At 36.5% G+C, this 24,760-nt stretch overlaps 1 protein-coding gene across 2 annotated transcripts; it reads right to left on the reverse strand.

The window, feature by feature from the left end:
- Positions 1 to 270: 270 nt before the first annotated feature.
- On the reverse strand, positions 271 to 16,648 carry LOC113774952 (protein RRP6-like 2). 2 transcript variants are annotated; one of them, XM_027319620.1, is made up of 14 exons: positions 15,876 to 16,648; positions 13,023 to 13,178; positions 10,526 to 10,684; positions 10,376 to 10,459; positions 6,498 to 6,577; positions 6,301 to 6,351; positions 5,502 to 5,610; positions 3,670 to 3,752; positions 3,454 to 3,499; positions 3,094 to 3,181; positions 2,812 to 2,981; positions 1,935 to 2,255; positions 1,756 to 1,851; positions 271 to 1,355 (listed from the first exon to the last, which is right to left on the reverse strand). In XM_027319620.1, exons 1-14 carry the CDS (start codon positions 16,491 to 16,493, stop codon positions 747 to 749), a joined length of 2,670 nt encoding a protein of 889 aa, XP_027175421.1. In that variant the 5' UTR covers positions 16,494 to 16,648; the 3' UTR covers positions 271 to 746. The 2 variants fall into 2 exon arrangements, with proteins under 2 accessions (XP_027175421.1, XP_027175422.1); XM_027319621.1 differs by having other exon boundaries at positions 1,935 to 2,105; positions 15,876 to 16,647.
- Between the last annotated feature and the right edge of the window lie 8,112 nt (positions 16,649 to 24,760).

Below are 24,760 nucleotides of genomic sequence, written 5' to 3' on the forward strand. Positions count from 1 at the left end.
TTTTTACAATGTATGAACCTGTTTCTAAATTTCCCAATACACATCCTTACATCCTCATTGTTTTTGAATCTTCCCATTCCCTTTCACCAAAATTTCCGTAATCCTTAATAAATTGTTTTACGGTGAGATAGCTTCTATGTATGTCACATCTTGTTATCTTTCATTTCTTTGCAATTTCCGTTGGGTTCATGACGGTGGATACTCGAGTCATTTTCCTAGCACTCCCAGCATCTAGCTACAGTTCTGCCAGATTTCTAAAGGTTTCCAACGGACCAAAATCTAGCTCGCATTCCATTTCTGATACAAATTCACCTCTACATTCAACCCCAGTTCACCATAATATGTGCCGTTAGCCTGTTACACAGGGCAAGTTCTCTAACCCAGTAGTGCGTAACTAGACAGACTTCAAATCTCTAGCACAACTCTTCCCAAAGCTCAGATGGACTGCGAGACACATTGCTGCACTTCCTGCATTATGAAGTGTGGCACCTCGCAGAAAACTATTTCAAATGTCAACGGCTTCTTAACGAACAAGATGGCCCAATGCTCATAAAAGCACCTGCCTGTATCAAGAAGTACTTGTGTATCCTTGACAAACCAAATGAAACTAGGCACAGCATTTGAAATCTAGATAATTTTATATCGAATTCCAGCAACAAAATCATCTAGTAAACTACATGGGTTTCAATTGCTTTACAATGGAGAGAAGCATTAATCAATTTTGACCAGACACTCCAGGCCCAGAATCAGCGGAATGTTGCAGTTCGATTTCCTGATGCTGGAAAGGCCTGGCGCCTCCTACCCTGTGGTAAATCTCTTGTCCCATCTTCCTTCTGGGATTTCTTATCTCCCTTGGTATGCCTACTCCTACTATCCTCAGCCTTTGGACTAGGATCTTCCCTGAAAATTACCTGCTTCTTTGCTGCTTCGTAGTCAAAAGGCTTAAACTGGAGTAAGCCCGCACATTCTTGGGGTTTCTCAACAAGTTTGCCATCCCTCACTCGATTGATTGAGGGAAGGCACTTCTGGAAACTTGAAGACAAATCAGATAGAGACATAGTATCCTCTCCCTCTCCCTCTTCCATATCCATGGTAGAACCTACAGCATTGTCCTCCTTATTATCCACCACTACATTCACAGCTTCAGTGCCATCATCTCCTGATTCAACATCAGATCCAGCTCCCAGCAATATGAAATCTTCCAAGTTTGAACTATTTGACACAGGTCCATTGTGTAAAGTATCCACTAGTGCAGCACGTTCTTGTGCAGCTGGCTGCAGCAGCTCACCACTGCTTGGAAATGCATGGAATGGAAGGTTCACCGAGGACTTGATCTCTTCCAGCTTTTGATCTTCCTGGTGCTCATATTAATTACAAACAAAAAGAAATGAGTCTGGCTGAAAAGATAACATCTCTGAACCACTACATGGACACACACTTTTAACAAGATATGAGCAAATTTATGCAGAGCTTCAACTAAATCATCAATAATTGAATACCAACTCAGCTAGCCTATGACATTGGAAAGTCCGACATGCCATCACATCCAATAAGCCGCCAGCAAATGGGTACCATACAAACTAAACATGTGAACCACAAAAACCACAAACACGCCATGCACGTGCACATGCAAACACCCATACAGACACAATCACAAATACACAGAGGTGTACCAACATTTTTAGAAAGCGTAGATAACTACAACTTAGCATCAAAAACCAATTACTTGGGTGAAAGCAAACTATTACAAATTACCTTTATATCAGGATGGAGCTTTCTTTTTGTAGAACCTCCTAGCAGGGCCCCAAAACCACGGCTTGGCTTCTTCAGAACCTGAACGCTGGCTCCAGCCTACAAGAAACAAAATATGGTAACAATACTGTTACAGAAAACAATTGTAGCTTATGAGGCAACGTTTTTATCGTGGTATCTACCTCTCCAGAAGATTCAGATGCACCGCAGGCTGCTGCCCTTGGGATGGCAGCAGTGTAACTATCAGCTGCACTATTTATGCTTCCACTTTCACCAGGAGACTTGTGAATTGCCTGTGAATTTGCTGTACTACCTCCAGTTGAACATCCTGGGTCGACCAACTTGTTTTCTTGCTGTACAGAAACCATTGAATGCCCAAGCACGGTGTTAGATGATAAAGTCCCAAGAGTAACACCTTCAGCATCTCCAACAGTTTTCAAAATCTCAGGAGCTTCAGAGGGCAAAACTTCATCTACTTCAGCAACTAAAATATTTTCAGTTGCCTGAATTAATTGGATATCAAATTACTAAATCACAACATACTGGATTACGAGAATTAAGTGTGAATCAAAAGCGAGGTGCAGAAGAGCATATTCATCCATATTGCAAGCTAGCATTTTTTTAAGAAAAACAAATGCAGGTTGACACCTGAATTCAAAGTGCTTTTAAGTACCACAGCGCTGTTCATTAATTTTGACTTTTCTCCCCATAAATGGTTAAATTAGTCCAAGCCCACATTAATAACAACCGCACGAGAAATTGTGTTGAAAAAAAGTACACTTTCCAAAACCAAAAGAAAGCATAACCTAATCTTTGGAAAATACCCTTGCCTTCCCACTTGTCCACGCCCCATTCGGAATTCTATTCAACACTTGAAAGCAGATAGTTTCAAAATTTTCAGCAAATGTATCAACAAAAGAATATTGAAATAACACAACTGATTCAGTTGTGAAGCTTCAGATTACAACTACTATACTATGAATGAAATAAAAGATAAAACCATCATAACATCCCTGTATGATAGAAAAAAATTTATAGCTTAAGGCAATGAAGTCTTACTCTTTCCACATGCTGTTCTTTTAGCTGCTGAGCCGCAACTTCAAATGCAGCTGCATTTTGCATGGAGTGCCTAATGATGCTTAAAACAGAACCAAGATTCCGCTCGATATATGGATGCTTTGATTTTAATGATCGCTTCAATTTGCTAGTCGTGAGAGGCATCTGTTTGGCTTTTTGTATCGGCAAAAGAGGATGAAGAAAGTTTGACATGTATCAGTTACTTTGTTGGCAACTCAGCAAACCACGTTTTGAGGAGACTTAAAATAATCAGTTTCCACATACCAATTTCAATAAGAGTTTTGTTTGGCAATACATAGCCAGTACTCTCATCTTCGGCACGGGCTACAACATCCCTCCATTCACATAGACCCTGCAAAGGATTTAATTATAGTGTAAAGTAACCCAATCACATGTTAAAGCCCATAGAGAAATTAATCATTAATTAACTGAAGATGGGAGGAAAATCCTGAAAGAATGACACATTAAACAAGAGAGAGAGAGAGAGAGAGAGAGAGAGAGAGAGAGAGACGCTAGCACATACGTGCTAACTGTGACTGGATCAGATACAACATTACAAGGCTCTAGAATGATGGTTACTTTATCTCATTGGAGAGAAGACTATGAAAGAAAGCAGTAACTTACAGCAACAACAGCAAGCTGCTGAGCATTAAGATCAGCACCCTGTAACCTGCATTACAAAAGGTAGGCCATGCATAACAAACACGGTAATACAAGTAATGGCAGAAACATGGACATTTTCTTGATGAACACTCAAAACTAAAAAGGCATATTAGAAAAATCAATAAACTTTCATCTAAAGCTTATAGCCACACTAATATCGCTAAATCCAGAACATACCCATAGATATGAAGATATGAACGATCGGTCAAAAGCTCCTTCTCATAAAGCTGCATGCAGACATCGTAACTGCGCTTGTACACCTGAGTGAACAATCAAACACAATTAACAAAGATGAGAAATAACTGAAGACCATTTTCAATAAGATGAAAGTGTTGAATAGCTCAAGACATATCATTGGGTATTGAGATAGCAGTTAAACATTTCTCTTTCTCTCTCTTTCCTTGATGACTCCACCATTTTACTCTCAAATACCAGAAGAAAAAGAGGGCAAACTGTCACATGCTGGGGGATGGTTTTAAAGAAGAAACTTGAACAAATGTGAGCCTGAACATGGCTAAAAGATGCTTCAACACATCATTCTTTGCTCATCCCAATAAAATACAAAAAAGAAAAAAGGCTGAATTCATACAACTTTACGTAAGTTGCTACAAATTATAAACAATAGCAGACAGTTACCCTTACCAACTTCTGAAGACCACCTTTTGCCTTTTCTTCAACAAGCTAATTTACAATTACTTTATTTTACTCGAGTTTCTACTTATCTTTTTGCTAAAAATTTTGCAAATTTAGAAAGGATTAATCATATATGCACTGTCACTGGAGATTTTTTTTTACACTGACAGGTGTAGATGCGTGCCACATGCGCAAAAAGTGAATATCAAATTTGAATAGAGCTAATGAGGCATGTATCTTACCCACCTAGTGAAACTAAATTCTAACACAGACTTTTTTTTTTTTAAGTTCATTTAGAACTAACATTTCATGTTCTAGAAAATGACACTCTCAGATGCTTGACGTTGAAAAGTACACTAGTTTTTCTCAACTGTGATTGTCAGGAAATACAATCCGTTAATATGTGATACATATCTGCAGATTACATTTGAAACAAAATCATAAATTGTGTTATCACATATATAATATTATACCAGTGAGTAATTTACAATAATTACTAGAGCAGATGGTATGATTGCAAATGGGTGTGATACCCGTGTGATACCACTGCAAATATATCCATTATGGTCACCTACAGTCTCAGTAGTCCCATGCATACGCTCTTGGGGAGAACTTTGCAGTTTGACCAAATATTTGCAGATTCTTCTGGAACAGTTAACTAATGCCCACCTTAGTTAGCCAGTTACAAAGCAAGCACCTATTTGGCAAATGTGGGGATGACAATGCCACTATTAGTTGGGATTTCCTGCTTCTACGGCATATCTTCCCATACTTCAACATCAAAACCTAGACGTGTTCTTTATTGCCCATCAATTATTAATCCCCACGTGGACCATGGAAGTGTTCAATTCTCCACTAAGATGCAGGACAATTTAAAAGAAAAGTAGTATAGTGTCCTCCATTTCTTCTTTTATGATTTTCAGGTAGTGATAAGGACGAGATCCAAGATGCATTCACAGTACACAAACTCCAGAGAAGAAAAAGAAAAGATTAACAATTATATTTTTCTTAACACCAAAGTATTTGGTCAATCTGTTATATTTTCCAAATATCTTTATCTACAACAGTTTATGAACTAAAGGCTATGTACTTTCCAGTAAGATATCGAGAATTAATCTGATTAATCTGGGACACAGTTGATAAAAGGCACTGCTCAGCCTTAAACAAAACATTAAAAATACAGGCACAATTCCTCCTCAGATGAAATGCCAATCTGATTACATACCCCATGACCACTAAAATTAGAAATAGGCCTTTATCCAACATGTTATTCCAGACAAATATAGAAAACAGAGAATTGATAAGCAAAAATAGCAAATGGTAACCACATCTTGCCTTTCTCAGGTAGCCAATGAAGAAAATAGAGAAGGGCCTACCTCTTCGAAAGGAGGATTGACATCTTCAGTCTCACTAGATGCTGATAGTAGCTTCATTCTCATTAAATCATAGATATACAGAAGGTAGTGTGTATCTTCTCTCGCATATCTATAAAATTGAAGTCACAAATCAATACCAGCATATATTGGATATCTGAGATCATATGAACGTAGAAGAGAAACAAACACGGTAATCATGAAGCAGTAATTCTACATTTAACATTTTTTAGACAGGGAAACTGGAAAGGGGGAAGGAGAGATTAGAGAATACTAAGGTTTAGTTAACCTCTCTTCATTATCAGGTCCATACTAAATAATTTACAGGCAAAATTGAAACCTGCAATGTAGATTGAGGAACTAAGACCCTCAACAAAGGAGAATTTACATGCCATTACACCTACAAACCGACCCTGTATTTGCAATTCAAATTATCATTTGGGTAGCAATCAAAAAGACGAAAGGATGCCATATACATGGATAACTAATACCCAATGCTTCAAGGAAATCTTAAAAGAAGATATTACATGGGTTAATTTCAGGAAGTAGCAACTGGGCCTTTCATGTATTGTTCACATTGAAAGTACCTTAACAGTTGTGTTCCAGCTAATACCTTGCTGACAAAAAACCAACTTAGAGACACAAACAAAACGATAAGCTCAACTTTACTGCTGATAGGCAACAATGAACCAAATAGCAGAACTGACTACAATGTCTAGTCTTGATAACTATTGTGTGTCTTACACGGCAACACAGCTTAATAAAGGAAAGGAATGACCACCTATCCCTTTCACAGACGTACCTGAGCATCTCATGAGGAAGGGGGCGTAGTCTCCAATCAGCGTTTTGGTATCTGCAAAAGGTATGCTGATCAATCTGAAGGTATTATCAGATATATTTGTCCTAGAGAAAGTAGGGAGGGAAAAGAATGCACAATTCTAGGGCAGAAAATCATTTATGCTGCCAAACATTTGCTAGCTGCAAGTAGTACATGCTTACTCCTTATTTGCAGTAACTCCACAGAAATGGTGCAACAAATATTCCAGACTGTTCCTTTCCAATTTCAATACCCTTGAGGCCTATAAAAGAGAAAATTCTACATCAACATAGTAAATAGAAAACCTAGCAAATTTTTATCATAACAGGACAATGATGAGGTCGCATAAAGGTGGATCAACGCCATATTCTACTGGGATTAGGAAATCCAAAAGCACTCAATGTCCTTTTCATCAATTTTTCTTTTTTTTACTATACATATTATTACAAAGCAGCAGAATTTTACTCATTATTTCTTGGCATGTAATTTGAGAACCATTAACCAGATCTTTTTGCTTACTTTACAAGAACTAGAGTACCACTAAACCAGAAATCAAAGAAACAGAAACAACTTAGAGAGTTTAAAATTGACACCTAAAATCCAGAGATTCATTCTCTAATACATCTTAGTAACTGGATCATAGCACCAATAACAAAAGAATTAACATACCAATCAAGGAGCTGCTCATTCAACAGCATAGGTGCAGAAAATGGATTTCTAATTGCACAGCCATAAAACAGATTGACGTTATAGCGCCTATAAATCAAGTGAAGAAACTAGCTTCTAGAAGTCGCTAAAACACATAAAACAACTGAATTGAAACAATAGCAGCCTCATTTGAAGTAAGAATACATCAATTAACTATATTTATGTTCATCGTAGTTCTATTCCCTAAGTAGTAGTAATTTCTAGACTTTTAGGTCCTAAGGATATTTTGGACATTTAATTGTACACAAAAATAAGTCATTCTAGGTAGAGAGATTAATGAACAAAGATGAGTTTTCTTGGTGTACTAGTTTTGTTCTTTCCCCCTCGTTTTCCTCACATTACTGTTCACAGCCCCATGATATCCCATTCCCATTCTTCATCTAGCACTAGTGGTCAAGATCTCAGCTATCTTGTCCTACATCAGTTTGGTATCCACAGCCAAAACTTTCTTCCTCCGCATCAGCCATATTTTTTCTTCCTTTATTTATATGATCAGGTAGATGGCCTGATTTTTCATCTACCACATCAGCATAATTGTTTCATGTTATGATGGCTTAGGTCATCCTACAATATTCTATAGATGGCTGGCTTCTCTGGGATATTCTTCAACTACCATAATCTTGCTGATTGTAACAAAACCTATTTGCCAAGCAAAGCTGGTTGGGAGGGCTAAGATGTAGTGGTCTATTGGTCAGACAAGATGCAATGCAACACAGGACATAATTATACTTGGAAGGAGATGAGAGGCCTACTCTAAGAAGACTACCTGCCCTCTTATCGTCATCAAAAGATATTCTTGCAGAAAACAACATATCTTAAATGGGAATGTTAAAGTTTACTCCACTATCACATCAAATCCAAATTGCATAGGAACCTCTCACAAGAAGCTGGCAGTCTTACACTTCTGTAGCTTCAAACCAGGATGTCATGCCATTTGGACAGCAAGAAGAGCACTCTTTCCCATTTATCCAACAGGCAGAAACGATAGAAAGTCAGATTCTGGTTAATGCTCCTCTTACCAAAGCTGCGAATATCATAACGTTTTGGCTGCTGATGAATTTCCAGTGAATTAAAACTATACCTAAACTATCAGAATTGACCACTGACCTTGACAAGTTTGTCAAGAATATGACAAAAGCGGCTCTTCAAAATTTTGAAGATAGAACTAAGATGGACGCAGGCAAGGATTCTCTTGTGAAAAAAGTTTCAGAAACTAAGTCTATGGGAAGCCTTGTTACAGCCAACGAGAATGAGTTTAATATAACAGAGTATACGAATGAGGTCGTGGTAGCGTCACATGTTCCACAAAAAATTTCTGTATTTCACTCCAACAATTGACTTTGTCCTCGGCAAGAAAAAATCATTTAAAACTGCAATTCTCCTTTCTACTTGTTTCAGACCCTCAAGTTCTTTATTCCACAATTCTCTAAAACTCGAGGGCGAGTTTTTTTCCAACCAGGAGAGAATGGCGCATTCAACACAAATTTTGAGCAAACCTACACCTAATAATTTTCATGATTTTCCTTGAACATCAAAAAGCCATCCTGTTGAAATTAGCAGCCTTATTGGGAGGAAGATTGCGTCAATAGAAAGGCATCACAGTTTCATTCTGAGTTTTAGTAGTCTCGAATTATGGATCTTAAAGCTATTTCTCTTTTACTTGTTCACACAAAAGTTCCAGCAATCATGTCATGATTGTCTTTTCTAATTATTTACCATATAGGGAAGTTCCTAAAAAGTTCTATAAATGCTTGCAAAAAATTAATGTTTCTACTTTGTTCAGGGCAGAGTCAGATTGATGAATAACGATTTGAGTTTTCTTAATTAATTGTGTGATTTTTTCTCCTTATTCCTCACGTTACTGTTCACAGCCCTGAAACATGCCTACCATTCTCCCGTTCTTCCACTAGCACTAATAGGCTAGATCTTACCTATCTTTTGCTCCATCATTTATAGGACCTCATATGTGGTAAAGCTCTTGCAATGATAACTCATATCCCATGCATCCAGCGTCAGATAAGATGCTACTTTCCACGAACATAATGATTTGACCTTCTTACATGCAAGGCTTTCAGGCAGGTAAAATCTCCACCTTTTTCTGTGACCCTTAATCTAAGGTATCTACCCACCCTAGAATGCAATAATCAATAATCCTGGCTATACTTCCTCAAATCTCTGAACAATCACTGACCATTTGTATCCGAAATTCATATTATCTGAACAATCAAAGATTCAGATCACACAACATTCACTCGCACTACCTGAAGATGACTATCAATCCAGGGCACTCGTTCTTGGGGAGCATCAGAAAGAAGAGAAGAAAAAACGGGGGGCAATGCAAGATAAATGAAACCTAACGCATGGTCAGCCAGCTAAAACATCAGTAAGCCCTTCAAAGAACTTGTGTACCCATCTGTTTTAATACATTAATACCTTCTTCCTAACAGAACCCATCTCTTCAAGCCTTTTGATGTTAAACTAAATCAATTCACAGAGACAAAAAAAGTGAAGCAAGACCAAGTACTATTACACCAGTCGCACCTACCTGCAGCAGCACCAAATATTGTTGGCAACTAAAATTAAGTCATGTTACAAACTTAACAAGGCATTAGAACCCTTCACATTTTTTAGGGACCAAAATGCCAACTTTTCATAGCAACCCCCAAAACATCCTAGTTATCTTGGTGAAGTTCTTTTGTCCAATCCACCTTTTAAGTTCAAATACTTTAGGTTCCAAGTTACATTTTCAATTCAAAACAATTACGTGAGAACTCATCCCCTTAAAAACTATTAGTTCCCAATCATATAAAGAACACAAGTTTGAGTTAAATATGCAAATGCTCGAAGACTGAGAAGTAATTTTTTTCATATATCACCACATAATTCTTCTCCTTCCAACAAAGTAGGTACTATTTCAACATTAGAAGCTCTTAAGGGTAAACCATTGAAAGGTAGTTCTATAAAAAGAAATTAGGACTACAAATTTAACCATGATCCCATAAAGTTAAATAGTACTAAAAGATTAATACAATTTTCAAAGAAATTTCAAATAGGACTAATTGGTAATTTTGAAAAATGCATGCCTTTGATTCCCATAAATACCATAGTGACATAATTACTCAAGCCACCATGACGAAAGGCACAATCGAAAATCAAGACACACACACATGATAAGTAACTATTTCTTACTGCCTGGTTGCTATAAGAGATCCCAATAGGAAAGGAATAGCAAAAGTTATCAACAGATAGGCCATATTTTTCGACAATATCACAAATGTGCGCAACTTGAAAACCCAAGAAGGAAATTCAAATAAAGACCTTGGTTCAAAAAATAGCAGCTTAAGACAACAACCTGCCCAGTGTCAAACAAGTTGCAGACATATATGCCAAAGTCCCGCTGAAGCCATATAATATCTCGATCTGCTCCATGCATCACCTAATAAGCACAGTAATATGTCAAGAGTGCTGAAATGTCAGAGTGAAAAACATCCAGAAACTTCACCTTTTTCTTGTTGGGATCTTTAAAAGCTTCCCTCAAATATGGGCCAACATGAATGCGAAGCTTAAGCGTGTCTATCACAAAATCCTCACTTCTGGTAGATATTTGCATTAGGCATGTAAGTCCTTGAAAAGAGCGGTACTGATTATGTTCCAGATCAACCTATACATGAGGCACACCAAAACTAGTGCTTAATTATGAAACTGATTACAAAAATGCGCTTATAAGAACATACTATAACATCTAAACATTTAAAAGCTTGCTAAAATTTTAACACTGAAAAACTGAGGTTGATACAGAAAAAAATGGTCCTCTTGAGGATGTGCATGAACATCGAAACAACTTCAAATTAAGGCAATAATAAATATCCTAAAGCCTCTATACAAGTTTTTTTTTAAAGGATAATGAGAAGGTAAAATAAAGCAAAAATTAATCAACAAGCAAAATAAAAGATAAAGAACCCAACTATCCAATTCTCTTTAGTAACGAGTCACTAATATTAATCAGGAATAAGTGCAGCTCAAAGTCAGCAAGAAACATGCACACAATACAAAAAATTTTATCCTAAATACCAACATTAGGTGCAAGTAAATACGCACACAAATTTCCAAAATAATGAATTTGACAAGTGATCAACCATTCTCAAAGATGACATGACAAAGCAAGCACCCATATTTACAAAACTGAAAGAACAGAATAGCCTCCCTGTGTGCTTTTTAATGCATACAAGTATGTATACATATATCTTTTTGACATGTAGCTCATTTCACAGCAAGGTGGTTTTCAGGCGCAGCCTCAAATAAAACCATCTAATGTTGAATCTAGAAGGTGTAGACAAATCAATATAAAGCCAAAAATGTAGAAAACTGGATGCCCATGATCAAAGAACCATGCAGAAGCTGAAGACTCGGAACAAATGTCTAAGACCCAACTTTACCCTTGGCAGAAAATGGCACAGACGGTTCATGTCTGCTTCTGTTTGTTATTGTGAAAAACATTTGTATCCAAAAAGGAATCAGTTTCATGCAAACTTAATAGAGACAGAACATCTCTTGATATCCATCCTAAGAATAAAATCCAAAAAAGCAAAACTTGCTTTATCATTTTATTGAATTCAGTTTACCTTCTTTAACAAATAATTTCAGTTTAAATAAACTAAAGATATGATTCCTATCTGGCAGGACAAAAGAAGTTATTAGACAGCTGTGTTGTAATACTCAGCGAATCATGCCAATTAGTAATGACTTATTAGACACTATGGAAGCTATTTTCCTCACCATCAAAATGTAATCTTTGGAATAAAAAAAAAGATTTTCTATTTTAAAAAACTGAGATGCAAGATATAAACAACCAAACCATAATATTCATCTTTCATTCTTATCCCTTTAGAACTCCCCCCCCCCCCACCCCCCCAAAAAAAAGGCCAAGCACTATTCTGATCTTCTTTCTTGACCTTTTCAAATAGATCTATTAAGTTTTCGCCCATTCAAACCTCCCTCATAATCATCAAACCCATTTGAAACGAGATTAATACAACAAATTCAGCAGTAGCCCCTTATGTGAAATTCAACACACAAGAAGATTATTCAAATTAAGCATTGAACCATCCATCATAATATACAATCTTCAAACTATTCTAGCTCCATATCCCAAACATTTGTGGGGGTTAAAAAACAACAAACACAAAGTATTCTTTGTACAAATTACACAGCATTATATAGCTTTATAGGGGCACAGTAGGCTATCATTGAGCCTAAGACAGTCTACAGTTGAAACACTGCAGCAACCAGTAATATTCAATGTAGCAGTCAAAACTTTTCACTTTTGGGTAAAATGAAACTCAGGTCTTACACAGATTCCACAGGTTGGGCACAAGCATGCTTCTAAACATTCATAGCACAGCCAGACATGTGTAGCAGATTATGTGAATAAACTGTCCCACAGGAAAGAAGAAATGCAGGAAGCAGACTTGGATGTGTGATACCGAGGCAAGTATTAATTCTTCTAAACCCAGCAAGGTCCAATTATTTTTCAAACAAGTACATTTTCAAAGATTCTCGTACTATTCCTTCAGGAAAGAAGAAATGCAGCAATCAGACATGGATGTGTGATACTGATGCAAGTATTAATTCTTTAAACATCAGCAGGTTCAATTTCTTTTCAAACAAGTGCACTTTCCAAGACTCCCGTACTATTACATTCCCCTAAAGTTCAACTCTTTCAGCAATCTTGCAATGAAATAGGCCAAACAAATACAATAGGACTAAATAGACACTCAGGAAAAAAATAAAACCAACAATGAAGGGTACCAATTCTCACTTGGAAACGAGAATTGAAGAGCATCAAAACCAACAATGAAGAGTACCAATTCTCACTTTAAATTCAGAACTCGATTAAAAACTAAAAATATTTTTAAAACAACCCTCATTTTTAGAGTCTGAATAACACGTCCTTAGTAACTAACAAGTAGGAAGAAAAATCATCATGCTCAAAAATTTACCGCGAACTCATCTGCAACTTTCAACTTGGCAGCTAACTTCTTCAAATCTTTGACATCTTCTACAAGCATGAAAGGCGTAGACTCTAGTGGATGAGGTTTTACAGGTGTGACGTTGCTGGTACTTCTATCAACAAAGTCCAAGAATGAATGATTCTCCTGCATACAAGAAAATATGAATTAGCGTCCATGTTTTCACAAACATAGATCAAGCAATAGTGGCCCAAAAACATGGAACTCTAGAACTGAAATCAACTGTTTTAAGCAAAACCACCAAGTATCCTCATAAAACATCAAGTCCAAGAACTTCAAATCCTAGATGAACCCGGTCAACTAAACATAAAATAAAAAGGAGCATTGGGAGTATATAAAGACTTTGTCCCATATCTAAGCATGGCGAGCACTAAAAGGCTAGAGGCTAGATTTTTTGAGCAAAATGATATGTAAGTGGATTACATACCAGCTTCCACAGCAGAGCCTACTTTATTGTTCTCCTGGCTGCTTCAAAAAAGTTACTTTTGCGACAGCAGGTAGTAAAATAATAAGATATCCTCAATTTAGAATCCCAAAGAATTTCCAGCAATGCAGCAGAGTAATAATGAATTTGTAACTAATGCTTCAACTTTCTGTGGCATATTATATCACTAGTTCATCAACTAATGTAATTAGTTAATTTGGCAATTAAGACAGCATCAATTTAGCAACTTTTTCTGCATACAAATTGAAGACCTCCAACTATTGGAATCCAACTTCTGCGCAATCCCAATATCCTATAAAGCTCTGCCACAAGCCCCAAACTCTTTACTTTAAGCAATCAATATACACAAGCCTAACTATTTTCTAACTTAAAATCTCAACAACTAAGGACAGCATCAATTTAGCAACTTTTTCTGCATACAAATTGAAGACCTCCAACTATTGGAATCCAACTTCTGCGCAATCCCAATATCCTATAAAGCTCTGCCACAAGCCCCAAACTCTTTACTTTAAGCAATCAATATACACAAGCCTAACTATTTTCTAACTTAAAATCTCAACAACTAAGGACAGCATCAATTTAGCAACTTTTTCTGCATACAAATTGAAGACCTCCAACTATTGGAATCCAACTTCTGCGCAATCCCAATATCCTATAAAGCTCTGCCACAAGCCCCAAACTCTTTACTTTAAGCAATCAATATACACAAGCCTAACTATTTTCTAACTTACAATCTCAACAACTAAGGACACTACTTACATGCATTATTATTTTAGGAAAAAAGACTACCATTCCAAAAGATTTTGAACAATTTGAGGATCACACATTCCTAAAATTACATTAACCCCTACTTTGGCTGTTTCATACAAACTTAGATAACAGGAATAAGAATCCCTGTAACAATGAACACAACAGGCAAAAAAGGAGTGTCATGATACCAGACAGCCACGCAAAATCTGTCAAAAGTGAAAGTCACTGCACTTAGAAGATATGAGCAAATTAGAAACAGGTAAACTGCATTTAAGGGAGACTCAACAAAGATGCTATCAAGAAAGACCAACAGAAGGATGACACTGTAATAACAAAACCCGCTACTTCAATTCAAAGCAACAACATAAAGCCGAGCCATACTAAAAGGTAAAAGTCCAAAAAGCACATGAAAAGAAATTAGTATAATAGGATCCCAGAGGCATTAAATGGGAGGTGACCTACAACAGGTCAAAAAGTCAAGACTTAAAAGTGGGGTTACATGGATGCAACTTACATAACTTAGTAAGCAATCCCTCAAACGTTATAATTGATTGACAGTACATCAAACATGTAAAATGATATAGAAACATTTGTAACTTAAATGCTTTGAAAACAAATACAATGTCATAGCCCGCACAACTAGCCTTTCCCATCTAGAGGGAAAGTCCCAGAATGGTTTTAACTTCATGCTAATTGACACAGAATACCCCATCGATCAATAAGCCAATATTCACAGGCAACCACAAAAGGAACTTTAAAAATAGCAAACATTGAAGACATTTTACAAAGGAAATTTCACTTTCTGACGATACATATCGAAACAGACCTAACTATTGCATCATTTACTCCACACCAAAAATCTGATATACCAGATATCTTAATTCCAAACAATCATACCGTTTGGACCATTGAAACCCATATTGCATATCCTTTGCCGCAAGGCATCTGTGAGATGGACTGAAATGTAACTCCTGCAAGTCCTCTAAGACCCAAAAACCTAACTTCCATATAAAGAGTTCACCACATGCATGAATAAGACCAACCACCTTTAGTCTCAATTTTTCTTCTTTTGAGAACTGTACCATGCTCATCCATAGTACTTCCCCTGTCAATAAAATTTACACCTAAAACTTGGACCCAAACAAAGAAAATGGATAATTTATAACTTTGACATAGTTAAATCTTAGATATACGTGAGATTCTACTTAGTCTTATTTCCTGAACTAAATGGATAAGCACCAAAACATGATTGAGCATCTAACTTTAGGAAACCTTTCTTTGCCATCTGACTGTCCTACTATACACTACAACCCAAGCAAGAAAACATCAGCAAATGATGGCTGAGTGCAGCATCTTGTGCATATCTAGAAGTATTAGCATTTGTATTTGTTAATTTGCGCTTATTTATCTGCTACAGAGGAGGAAGAACGCAAACATATGAATTGATATCCAAAAATTGACACTTCAAACACGTAAATATAGGTTCCAACAAATCCAAGAAACAAAGAACAAAATGTGCTCAAGACAAAATGAAATAGCAAAATCCAAGAAAGAAAGCAACCTAATAATCACATGATGAAAGATATGCACATCAATTATCACATAAAAAAGTTGAAAACCTTACTCACCAAAGGATGAACAAAACGGGAACCATCCTCACTCCTCTGCAACCAAACATGCTCAAAGGGCTGATTGGAATTATTCACAATAAACTTATACTCATCCTGAGGCCTCGGAATCGTTGCTATATGAAATGGCACTTTAGGCTTGGGCTTCACAGCCACCTGCACTCCTCTGACCGCTTCTTCACTACCACTAGTCACTCCTCTCCTATTCTTTCTCCCCTGTACCACTTGAAAGCCACTCTCCTCACCTCTTCCTACGCGAAATTCATCGAGTGAGGCATCAAGCTTCTCCAAAACATCATCATTGATGTTCACCAACCAATCATACGCATCAAGATCATCAAAATCCAAATTCCGCGGAAATTCCAGCGCTTTCCCCCACAATTGCGACGAAACACCAATTCTCTCCAGCAAGCTTTTCGATTTATCGTCGATTTCTTTGATGGGCGTCTTGAATTCATTGAAATTTTTGTAGAAATGGAAATCTTTCTCCGAAGGAATGCCCCTAGAAGACCCCGATAACTTAGCTACTGATGATGGTAACGGACCCTTTATCGCTATATCGCTTAATAAATTTGCTACTGTTTTGGAGGATTCTTCCTCGGATGGTTCGACTTCCATTTCTGGATTCTGTCGATGGAATAAAATCACGACGATAGAAGAAGAAAAGGCATGGTAGGGTTTTGGAGATTTTGGGGGATTTCGGGGGTTAGGGTTTTAGGATAAAACAGTAACAAGTGATCGTTTTTGTTTGGTAGTGGGTGCTCTGCGTGTTTTTAAGCATACTGCGAGCAGTAGTTGTACTCTTCTATTTCTCATCTCAGTGGAACTTTTTTCAAGCGGTGGATGGGGACACCAAGTGGAGTAAAGAACGGAGGGGCTTCTTTGGCACGTGTGAGCACTTGGAAAGGCACGTTGTATAATTTCATGCAAATTTTTTTATAATTGTATTTTTGAAGGAATAATTTCAGAAACCTCTCCTGAGGTTTTCAACAATTTCACTCGGCTCCATTGAAGTTTGTAAAATTACACAAACCTCTCCTTACGTGAAGGTTTTAATAATAAAATTAGTTCAATTAGAAAAAATAATATTAAAAAATACTTTAAGCAGAGAGATAAAACTTTTATTTCTTAAATACTCCTTATGCATGTACATAAACTATATTAAAAAAAGAAAAAAAAAATTAAAAGTTAGAAATAATCAATACACACATTTTCGCCACTCAAAAAGTTCAAATTTAATAAATTAGACAACACAAATAAACAACAAAACTACATTAATGATCATAGGATTCAACAAAATAAACTAGTGATATCTTTTAATATGATGTTTGTTATGATTCTTATCATTTTAAAAACCTTCTTTTGGCCTGTATTTTTTCTTTTGCCAAAACCCTTCTTCATACATTATGTACAATTGATTTCTGGTTATTGTCAAATTTTATCAATCACAAAATAATGCTATTAGATTTATTAATTGATGTATTTTGTAATTACAAGTGATTGTTCATCATTAAAGAAATTTTCAATAGTTATTTCCATTAATTAGTTACTAATAGTTAATTAGTGCTCTTATCACTTAATTGTTAGATATTAGTAAAGGAAAAAGGAGGGAAAAGAAAGACAAAATTTGAAAATTTTTCTTTTCAAAATCACAAGAATTGTAGCAAACATCATGTCAAAAAAGATGACTAGTCTGTTTTGCTAAATCCTGTGATCATTAATGTAGTTTTGTTGCTTATTTATGTTTTTAATTTATTGAATATGAACTTTTTAAGTGGTAAAATATGTGTATTAATTGTTTCTAACTTTTAATTATTTCCATTCTTTTACTAATACAATTTATATACATGGCTGAGGGGTATTTATGAAATAAAAGTTTTTTCTTTCTTTTTAAAGTACTTTTTTAATGTTACTTTTTCTAATTGGACTAATTTTGTTATCAAAATCTTAATCTTAGGAGAGGTTTGTGTAATTTTACAAACTTCAGGGGAGGCTAGTGAAATTGTTAGAAACTTCAGGGTGGTTTATGAAATTATACCCTTTTTTAATATGTGAGATTTTTTTTCTATATACTTCTTTTTTCTTTTCTATGTAGTAGGAACGGTTAATACTCCGTTTGGATTTGCTGTTTTGGGGGTGGTTTTTGAAATATTTTAGTGTAATAGTGTATATAAAAACTTTTTACCATAGATGTTTTTCGTGATATTTTTTGAGGTGCTTTTGGGATATATTTTAGGTATTTTTAAAATTTAAAAATTTTTTGATATTTTTTTAAAATTTACCACCACTACCCAACACTGCCATCACCCCCTCCCTTCTCCTCCCTCCCCCTCCCCCTCCCTCTTCCTCCTCCTCCTCCATCTCTTTGCTCCTCCCATCTTCCTTCTCCCTTTCTTTCCTCCTCTCCTCGCTTCCGTTTTCCCCCCTTCTCCCGCCATGCCTCACCCCTCCTCTTCCCCTCTTTGGTCACGACATTGCGGCCCCGTGGCCAGATCATAGTCTTTGGTCGAGGCCAAATTTAGGGGGAAGGGAAGATGGGAGGAGGAAGAGGGAGGGAGAGGAAAGAGGAGAAAGGAGGGGATGGAGGCGGTGGTGGGTAAGAGTGGTGGTGGTGATAGATAGAAGAAGAAAACGTTGTAGGTTTTTTTTTATTTTTTTGTATATTCAGAGTTGTTTTGATATATTGTATGGATGCGATATTTTTGGAGTTATTTTTGTTTGTGTATTACAGTAGCATTGTATATGAAAAATTTGCTTTTCAAAAAATGAGAAATCCAAACGAAACCGAAGTTAGTCAAGAAAGTGCTGTTATGTGGCAAACAACAATGAAATATTTAATAAAATTTTGTAGAATTTATAAAAGTATTACACACACTAATAATTAGATTGTATAAATTTATGGAAAAAAATCATTCAAAATGTTCCTCAAATATTCGCTAAATGAATTTATTTATCCTTCACTTTTAAAACAATAACTTTACATCCCTTACAAAATCAAGTAAAAAATATTCGATTCCAACCCAAATTTTTTATTATGTTTTACCTTGAATCCATCATGTAACCAACATATGATCATTTTTCCAAGAGCAAAAAGTTAGATCCCATTTATAATTAAACAAATAATTCGATCCATATTCATTTTTATCCCTAAAAAATTAAAATTCGGACCAAACCATAACCATATTCTTTTTTCCCAAAAAAGGGGATCGAGTCTAGTCCATATTCATTCATACCACTAAAAAGTGAGATCTAACTTTTTTGTACATAAAAAATGATAGTATATTGGTAACATGGTGATTTCAGGCCAAAAACTGGGTCCATATTCATTTATACCACTAAAAAGTGAGATCTAACTTTTTTGTACATAAAAAAAGATGGTATATTGGTAACATGGTGATTTCAGGCCAAAAACTGGTCGAAAACTTAAATTGGCTATTTTAGGACAAAAGTGACTATTTTAGGAAATCTGATTCCAATTAGGATTTGTTTTAGGAACCGAATCTAGATTTGGTTTCTTGAAGCTTTTGCAAATCAAACAAGTTTCCCAAACTATCAAAGATGTTTCTTGAAACTTTTCACATATTACACAAGTTAATTTTGCTAGAATTTCATTCAAGAAACAAGACAAGCCACAAATTGTTGGAAACTAAGTAGGTTTGCTCAAAACCTTCAAGATTCAAATTTTCTTTGTTTCTTTTGTTTCAAGAACCTTCAAGATCTTAAAGATTTGAACCAAATTGTTCAAGAACTTCAGGAATTCCCCATCAACAACCTGCACAACAAGAATCAACAAAATTTAGTGCAAGAAACAAGACAAGAAAGAAACAGCTAGCAAGTAAAATTAATGAACTACTACGGACACAAGGTAAGTTACACGACCATATATATATAAATTTTACATGACCATACGGAAGATTACACGACCATATATATAAATTTTACTCAAACACACAAATATGGAAGATTAAACACAAGACAAAGATTGAAGACACAAGAAAGGACAAAACATGGCTGGAACAAATCAAGGAGAAACATGAAACTAAACCCTAAAACAAATTCAAGAAGAAAAAAATTTGACACAAATGAAGGAACAAACAGGAAAATATAATCTGAATTTTTTTTTTAATTTGGATGAACAGCAATGCTACAGGAACAAATGAATAGTAATCGCTACAATAACATGAACAGTACCCGATTCTTTTTTTTGGTTTTTGACAACTCAACATAGGGTTGCAACTTCACTTGGAAGAAATTTAATGGAAGTCAAACCCTTGAAAAACCTAGTTTCAAGAACTTAATCACACTAAGAAATCTCAACCTTGATCAATCAAGGGGGTAGGTTAGATTCAAGTAATGAAATCAAGAAAACAAAAATCAAAAAATTTTTTTGTTTCTTTTAAATCAAAATGCGGTTAGGGTTTTGGTAGAAAAAACAAATAGGAAAACAAGAAAAGAAAAAAAAAGGATATTAACCTGGATCAAGAGCCGAATCTCTGATACCAACTGATACGAACTCGACCCAACAAGAACTTGTTTTGAAGAACCAAGTTAATCAGGCAGCGGAAGGATTTATCTTGATCAGGTTATGAAACAATAACTACCTTACTAGATCTAAAGTGAACTCGTCCCTAGAGACCTAGTGGATTCGTTATTGATTTGAAAGAATAAGATGATGTGATCATCTTACCTTGAACATCATAAGTATCCAAATTAAATACTTGATATAGTTTAAGAAGAAACTCACGTTCCGTCAAGGAACTCCATAAAAGGAGAACAACTCACTTTTTATTAATTCATCTCTCAAAGCTGCCTTACAATGGAATAGAAAAAGTCTCTTTATAGCTAAAACCTAAACTACTAAGACTAATCTAATTTGAAAATAATTCAAGCTTCCTAATTCGACTTTGGAAAGACTAACAAAATATAAAACCTAGCAAGAAAAGCGTACCCTAAATTTGGCCCTACTTGAGACTTAACTTGGCTGATTATTTCACTACAAATTAATGACTAAATTAACACTAAAATACTGAAAAATAACATAATGATTCAAGACTTAACATCAACATAAATCTAGCATTAAATGTGAAACTGGTTTAACTACGAATGGCTCCATCCGACTCTTCCATCACTTGAATGAGATGAACAAGTTTCCAATCTTCATTCTCAAGACCTTCAATGACCTTCCGAACAATTTCTTGACTTTGGACACCACAAACTAGAAGATTTCACGTCTGTTAGGCGTGCTTGCATCTAACAATTTCTCGTTCATATTAGCAGAGTAACAACACATATACTGTGCACCGCTATGGACAATCATCTATTCACTTCCTAGACAATGACCACTAGAATTATCCCACAAAGATAAAAAAAATTATACAAGTGCTACTTAATTACAAGTTCTGGAGACAGGACACAAGCTGCTACAGCTTTACAATGAGATGATAAGCACTACACCTACAAATACAACGTTGCATTCATTGAGCAACATTCCAACTTGATTGAAGATATAGGAACGCTTGAACTTAACCACTAGCTAGAACGTGTCTTACTATTCATTTCACCGTATCCTCCAGGTAATTCTTCTATTTTCTATTTTATTTATCCATTGCTTAAATCTTCTTCTCCAACTAATTGCTATTCCAATTGCTTTCAATAGAAACGCTAACCTTCCTCAGGCTAATCCTCACATCTATGGACCACAACCATGCGGCTTTACAATTCAATTTGGAAAGAACAAAAGACTGATAAGACTCTACTACACAATACTAATCTTCTGCATACACAACAAATTATAATACAAATAGCTAGCATAATCATTTCTCTGCCAGCCTGTCCCAGATGGCCTCATATCAACAATCCGGTAATGTAGACAACTCTTTCTGACTATCAAAGCAAAGGACGTATAATGGCTCGTTACATTAACCAATTTTGATTTCAATCATAGCTAGACTGACTTCACAAAGGATCATATCCTGAACACAAGTAATGTCATTCTTTTTAAATATCTTGAAAACATGAAAAGCAATGTACACATCTTTGGAAAAAAAATTATAAACAATGAATATATCAGTGGACCATGCATCTTACACACAATGTGACGACCCCACTGTACCCAGAGGCGTACCAAAGGGCTTAGCAGGCCGTCTGCCTAACTTGCGCCAGGACTCGAAATCAAAAACTAATAACAACTATTCACACCCAAACGGTTACTATACACATTATATACATGCTCAAAAGTTCACTATGTACATCATATACAGCAACAAAAGTGTTCTATGTACAATTCAGAAGTAGAAGTCCGGACTACGGCTTCATGCTATCACTACAACTATAACCATAAGGTGGACCCTAAGGTGGGTCCGAACACGTATCATTATTACTATTACACGCATTTCAATTGTCCAAAGAAAGGTATTAAACCTAACTAAACTAGTCGAACGTCCAAATGTGGTCCCCGCGTCGACCCTTGTAAGGAAAACAAAGGAAAGGGGTAAGCTAAACGCTTAGTAAGTACGCAGGGGTAAAAGCTTAAATTTCACATGGTAGGAGCAATTAAAGTCACATAATGCCAAGTTAAAAGCAAAATAATAACGCAGATGTAGGATACAGATTGGCTTCAAAGCCAAGTAGTTTGTCATGATTGACCACCTGCCGACACTCCGTCGACCGCAAATTATGGTCCGTAGAGCTCCACTTGTCAACCCGCCGTCCACCTTAGCACCCACACTGGCCAGTCACCCACACATACATAATAGCTCGAGCAAGGTTGGTTCATGCACACAGGCTCACATATTTGGTTCACAAACCAATTCACATATTTAGTTAACCTGATGATCTCAAGTCTAAGTTGGACTAGCTCCGACCAAACTCCTGCTGGCTCGAATAGTCCAACTAGGTCCTGAGATCGGGCCCCACACATATCACATGTCACACATATCACAAATGTCACCCCGAGCTACAAGCTCTAGGGGTTCAGTCCCAACAGCATGCTATTTACACATATCAAGTACAAGTACAGGTATATTTTAGGGTTTAGGTCGAGTGTGATAAAGTACACCCTCGCCTAAAGTCCCTTTCATTCAAAGCATAACACATAAGGGCGTTGACTTAGACTCATAGCCCTAGATACTTACAAAAGTACAAAAGAGCTACAACTAAGCAAAAGCGTCGTCCACTCCGCTAGTGGGCCCCAGCAGCCGCCTCTAGCTCGTCGCTATCTGCAATAGATGATTGCGTCACATTAGACCATAAACGGTTATCAAATAGCAAATCATAAGTAAAACGGCAAAAATGACGCGTGCATGCGCGGAAACGACAGACGGAAACGGAAACGGTCGGTGAAAACGGAAACGGCTGTTAGTGTGGAAATGGCAGATTTGCTACCTCTTTTCATTTTGATCATAAGTTCGGCTACAAGTGTCAGTTTAAGGCGTATGAGATGCCGTTTCGAAGCTAAGAGGATGCACTATAACTTTTATGAAGACCTCAAGAACTGAAACTGGGATCTTCAGTACCAAGCGAACCAAACAAATTGGGTCACGAAAGCTGTCCAAGGTCAAATGGTCAGTTTCAGGGGTGCTGGCCGTTTTATATGTTACACATATCCAATTGATCTGAAACTTGACAGTTAGAAAGTTCATTCCAAGATGAACAACTTTCATGAAGGCTGGAAAACCTGAATCCAAACGTAAATAGGTCATCTAGACCAAAACCGGTTCGGACAGATTAAGGTCATTTTCGCAGACAGGCCCTGTTTGATTGGCTATAGCTCAGGTTTTATAAATCCGATTCATGAAATTCCAAAGGCGTTGGAAAGCTCTGATATAGGGCTATAAGTTTGGTGTTTTGGTCACGAGCCCGATCAGCTTGTAACCTGGTCAAATTCGAAGCCAAAGCTCCAGTTGTAAACTGTCCTGGTTTGCTGTTTTGCTGGACTAACGCGCGCAATCGCGTGAAACGAATTCGCACTACACACACAAGATTCTAAGCCATCGCTACACCATTCTAACACATATAAAGCACTCCCTAATTGCCCTAACAAGACTCCCGAAATACCTCACGAAAACAGCCCCTAAACCCTAACCTTTTTCTAACCAAAAGGCAAGTTCTACATTCATTAACATCTCTACCCAAAGCTAATCATATCTAACCAAGGCATAATCATTTAAGCCCTAATCAAACCCAAAACATCAGCCCCTCAACCTAGGGTTTCTTACCCAAATTTCGGACACCATCACACCTCACCCAACAAACGAAATTAACAACTTAAGCAAGTCATTTACAAGCTTAATTTCACCACCAAAGCATTAATCTAACATAAATCATAGAAACCCTAATTTGTCTTATCTTGGCCGAAATTCAAGACATCCAATTTGAGCAAAATTAAACCATAAAACCACTCCAATGCAAGCCAAACAACATGAATTCACCATAACATAACACAACAAGAAACCCTAGCCAAGGAACTTGTCTTGGCCGAACCTAGGGTTTCAAATTTCCTCCAATTTACACCATGGTATATCATCACAAACCACCATGAATTACACCTATATCCTCAACAAAGGCAATAACAGCAAGAATCAACAATTTCAAAGGCTACAAGCCTTCATCCTCCAAGCAACTTTCAAGAGGAGTTTCTTACCTCCAACTAAGATGTAGTACAAGAGTAGGACAACCTCCACCAAGCTCCAAGATGCTCCTAGCAAGCTTCAAGACCAAAGATGAAAGCTCCAAGTGCAAGAATTTTGCAAAGTTTCTTCTCCTTTTCTCTTGTCTCTCTCACGGCTCACTCTCTCTTTCTTTCTCTTGTTGTTTTGGCTTATGACATTTATGGTTCCTTATGTCTTATGACTTAAGGGTTATAAGACAAACCCATCCAACAACTA

This window comes from Coffea eugenioides, chromosome 6 (assembly GCF_003713205.1).
Source record: "Coffea eugenioides isolate CCC68of chromosome 6, Ceug_1.0, whole genome shotgun sequence".
Lineage (NCBI taxonomy): Eukaryota > Viridiplantae > Streptophyta > Magnoliopsida > Gentianales > Rubiaceae > Coffea > Coffea eugenioides.

What these genes read in the sequence shown, in the direction of transcription:
- LOC113774952 (XM_027319620.1), bottom strand. Translation starts at nt 16,493, where the DNA reads ATGGAAGTCGAACCATCCGAGGAAGAATCCTCCAAAACAGTAGCAAAT. An exon ending in AGCAGCTTGCTGTTGTTGCT is followed by an intron (nt 3,182 to 3,453) that starts GTAAGTTACTGC and finishes AATCCTTTGCAG; the next exon opens with GGTCTATGTGAATGGAGGGA. An exon ending in AAGAACAGCATGTGGAAAGA is followed by an intron (nt 2,256 to 2,811) that starts GTAAGACTTCAT and finishes CAATTAATTCAG; the next exon opens with GCAACTGAAAATATTTTAGT.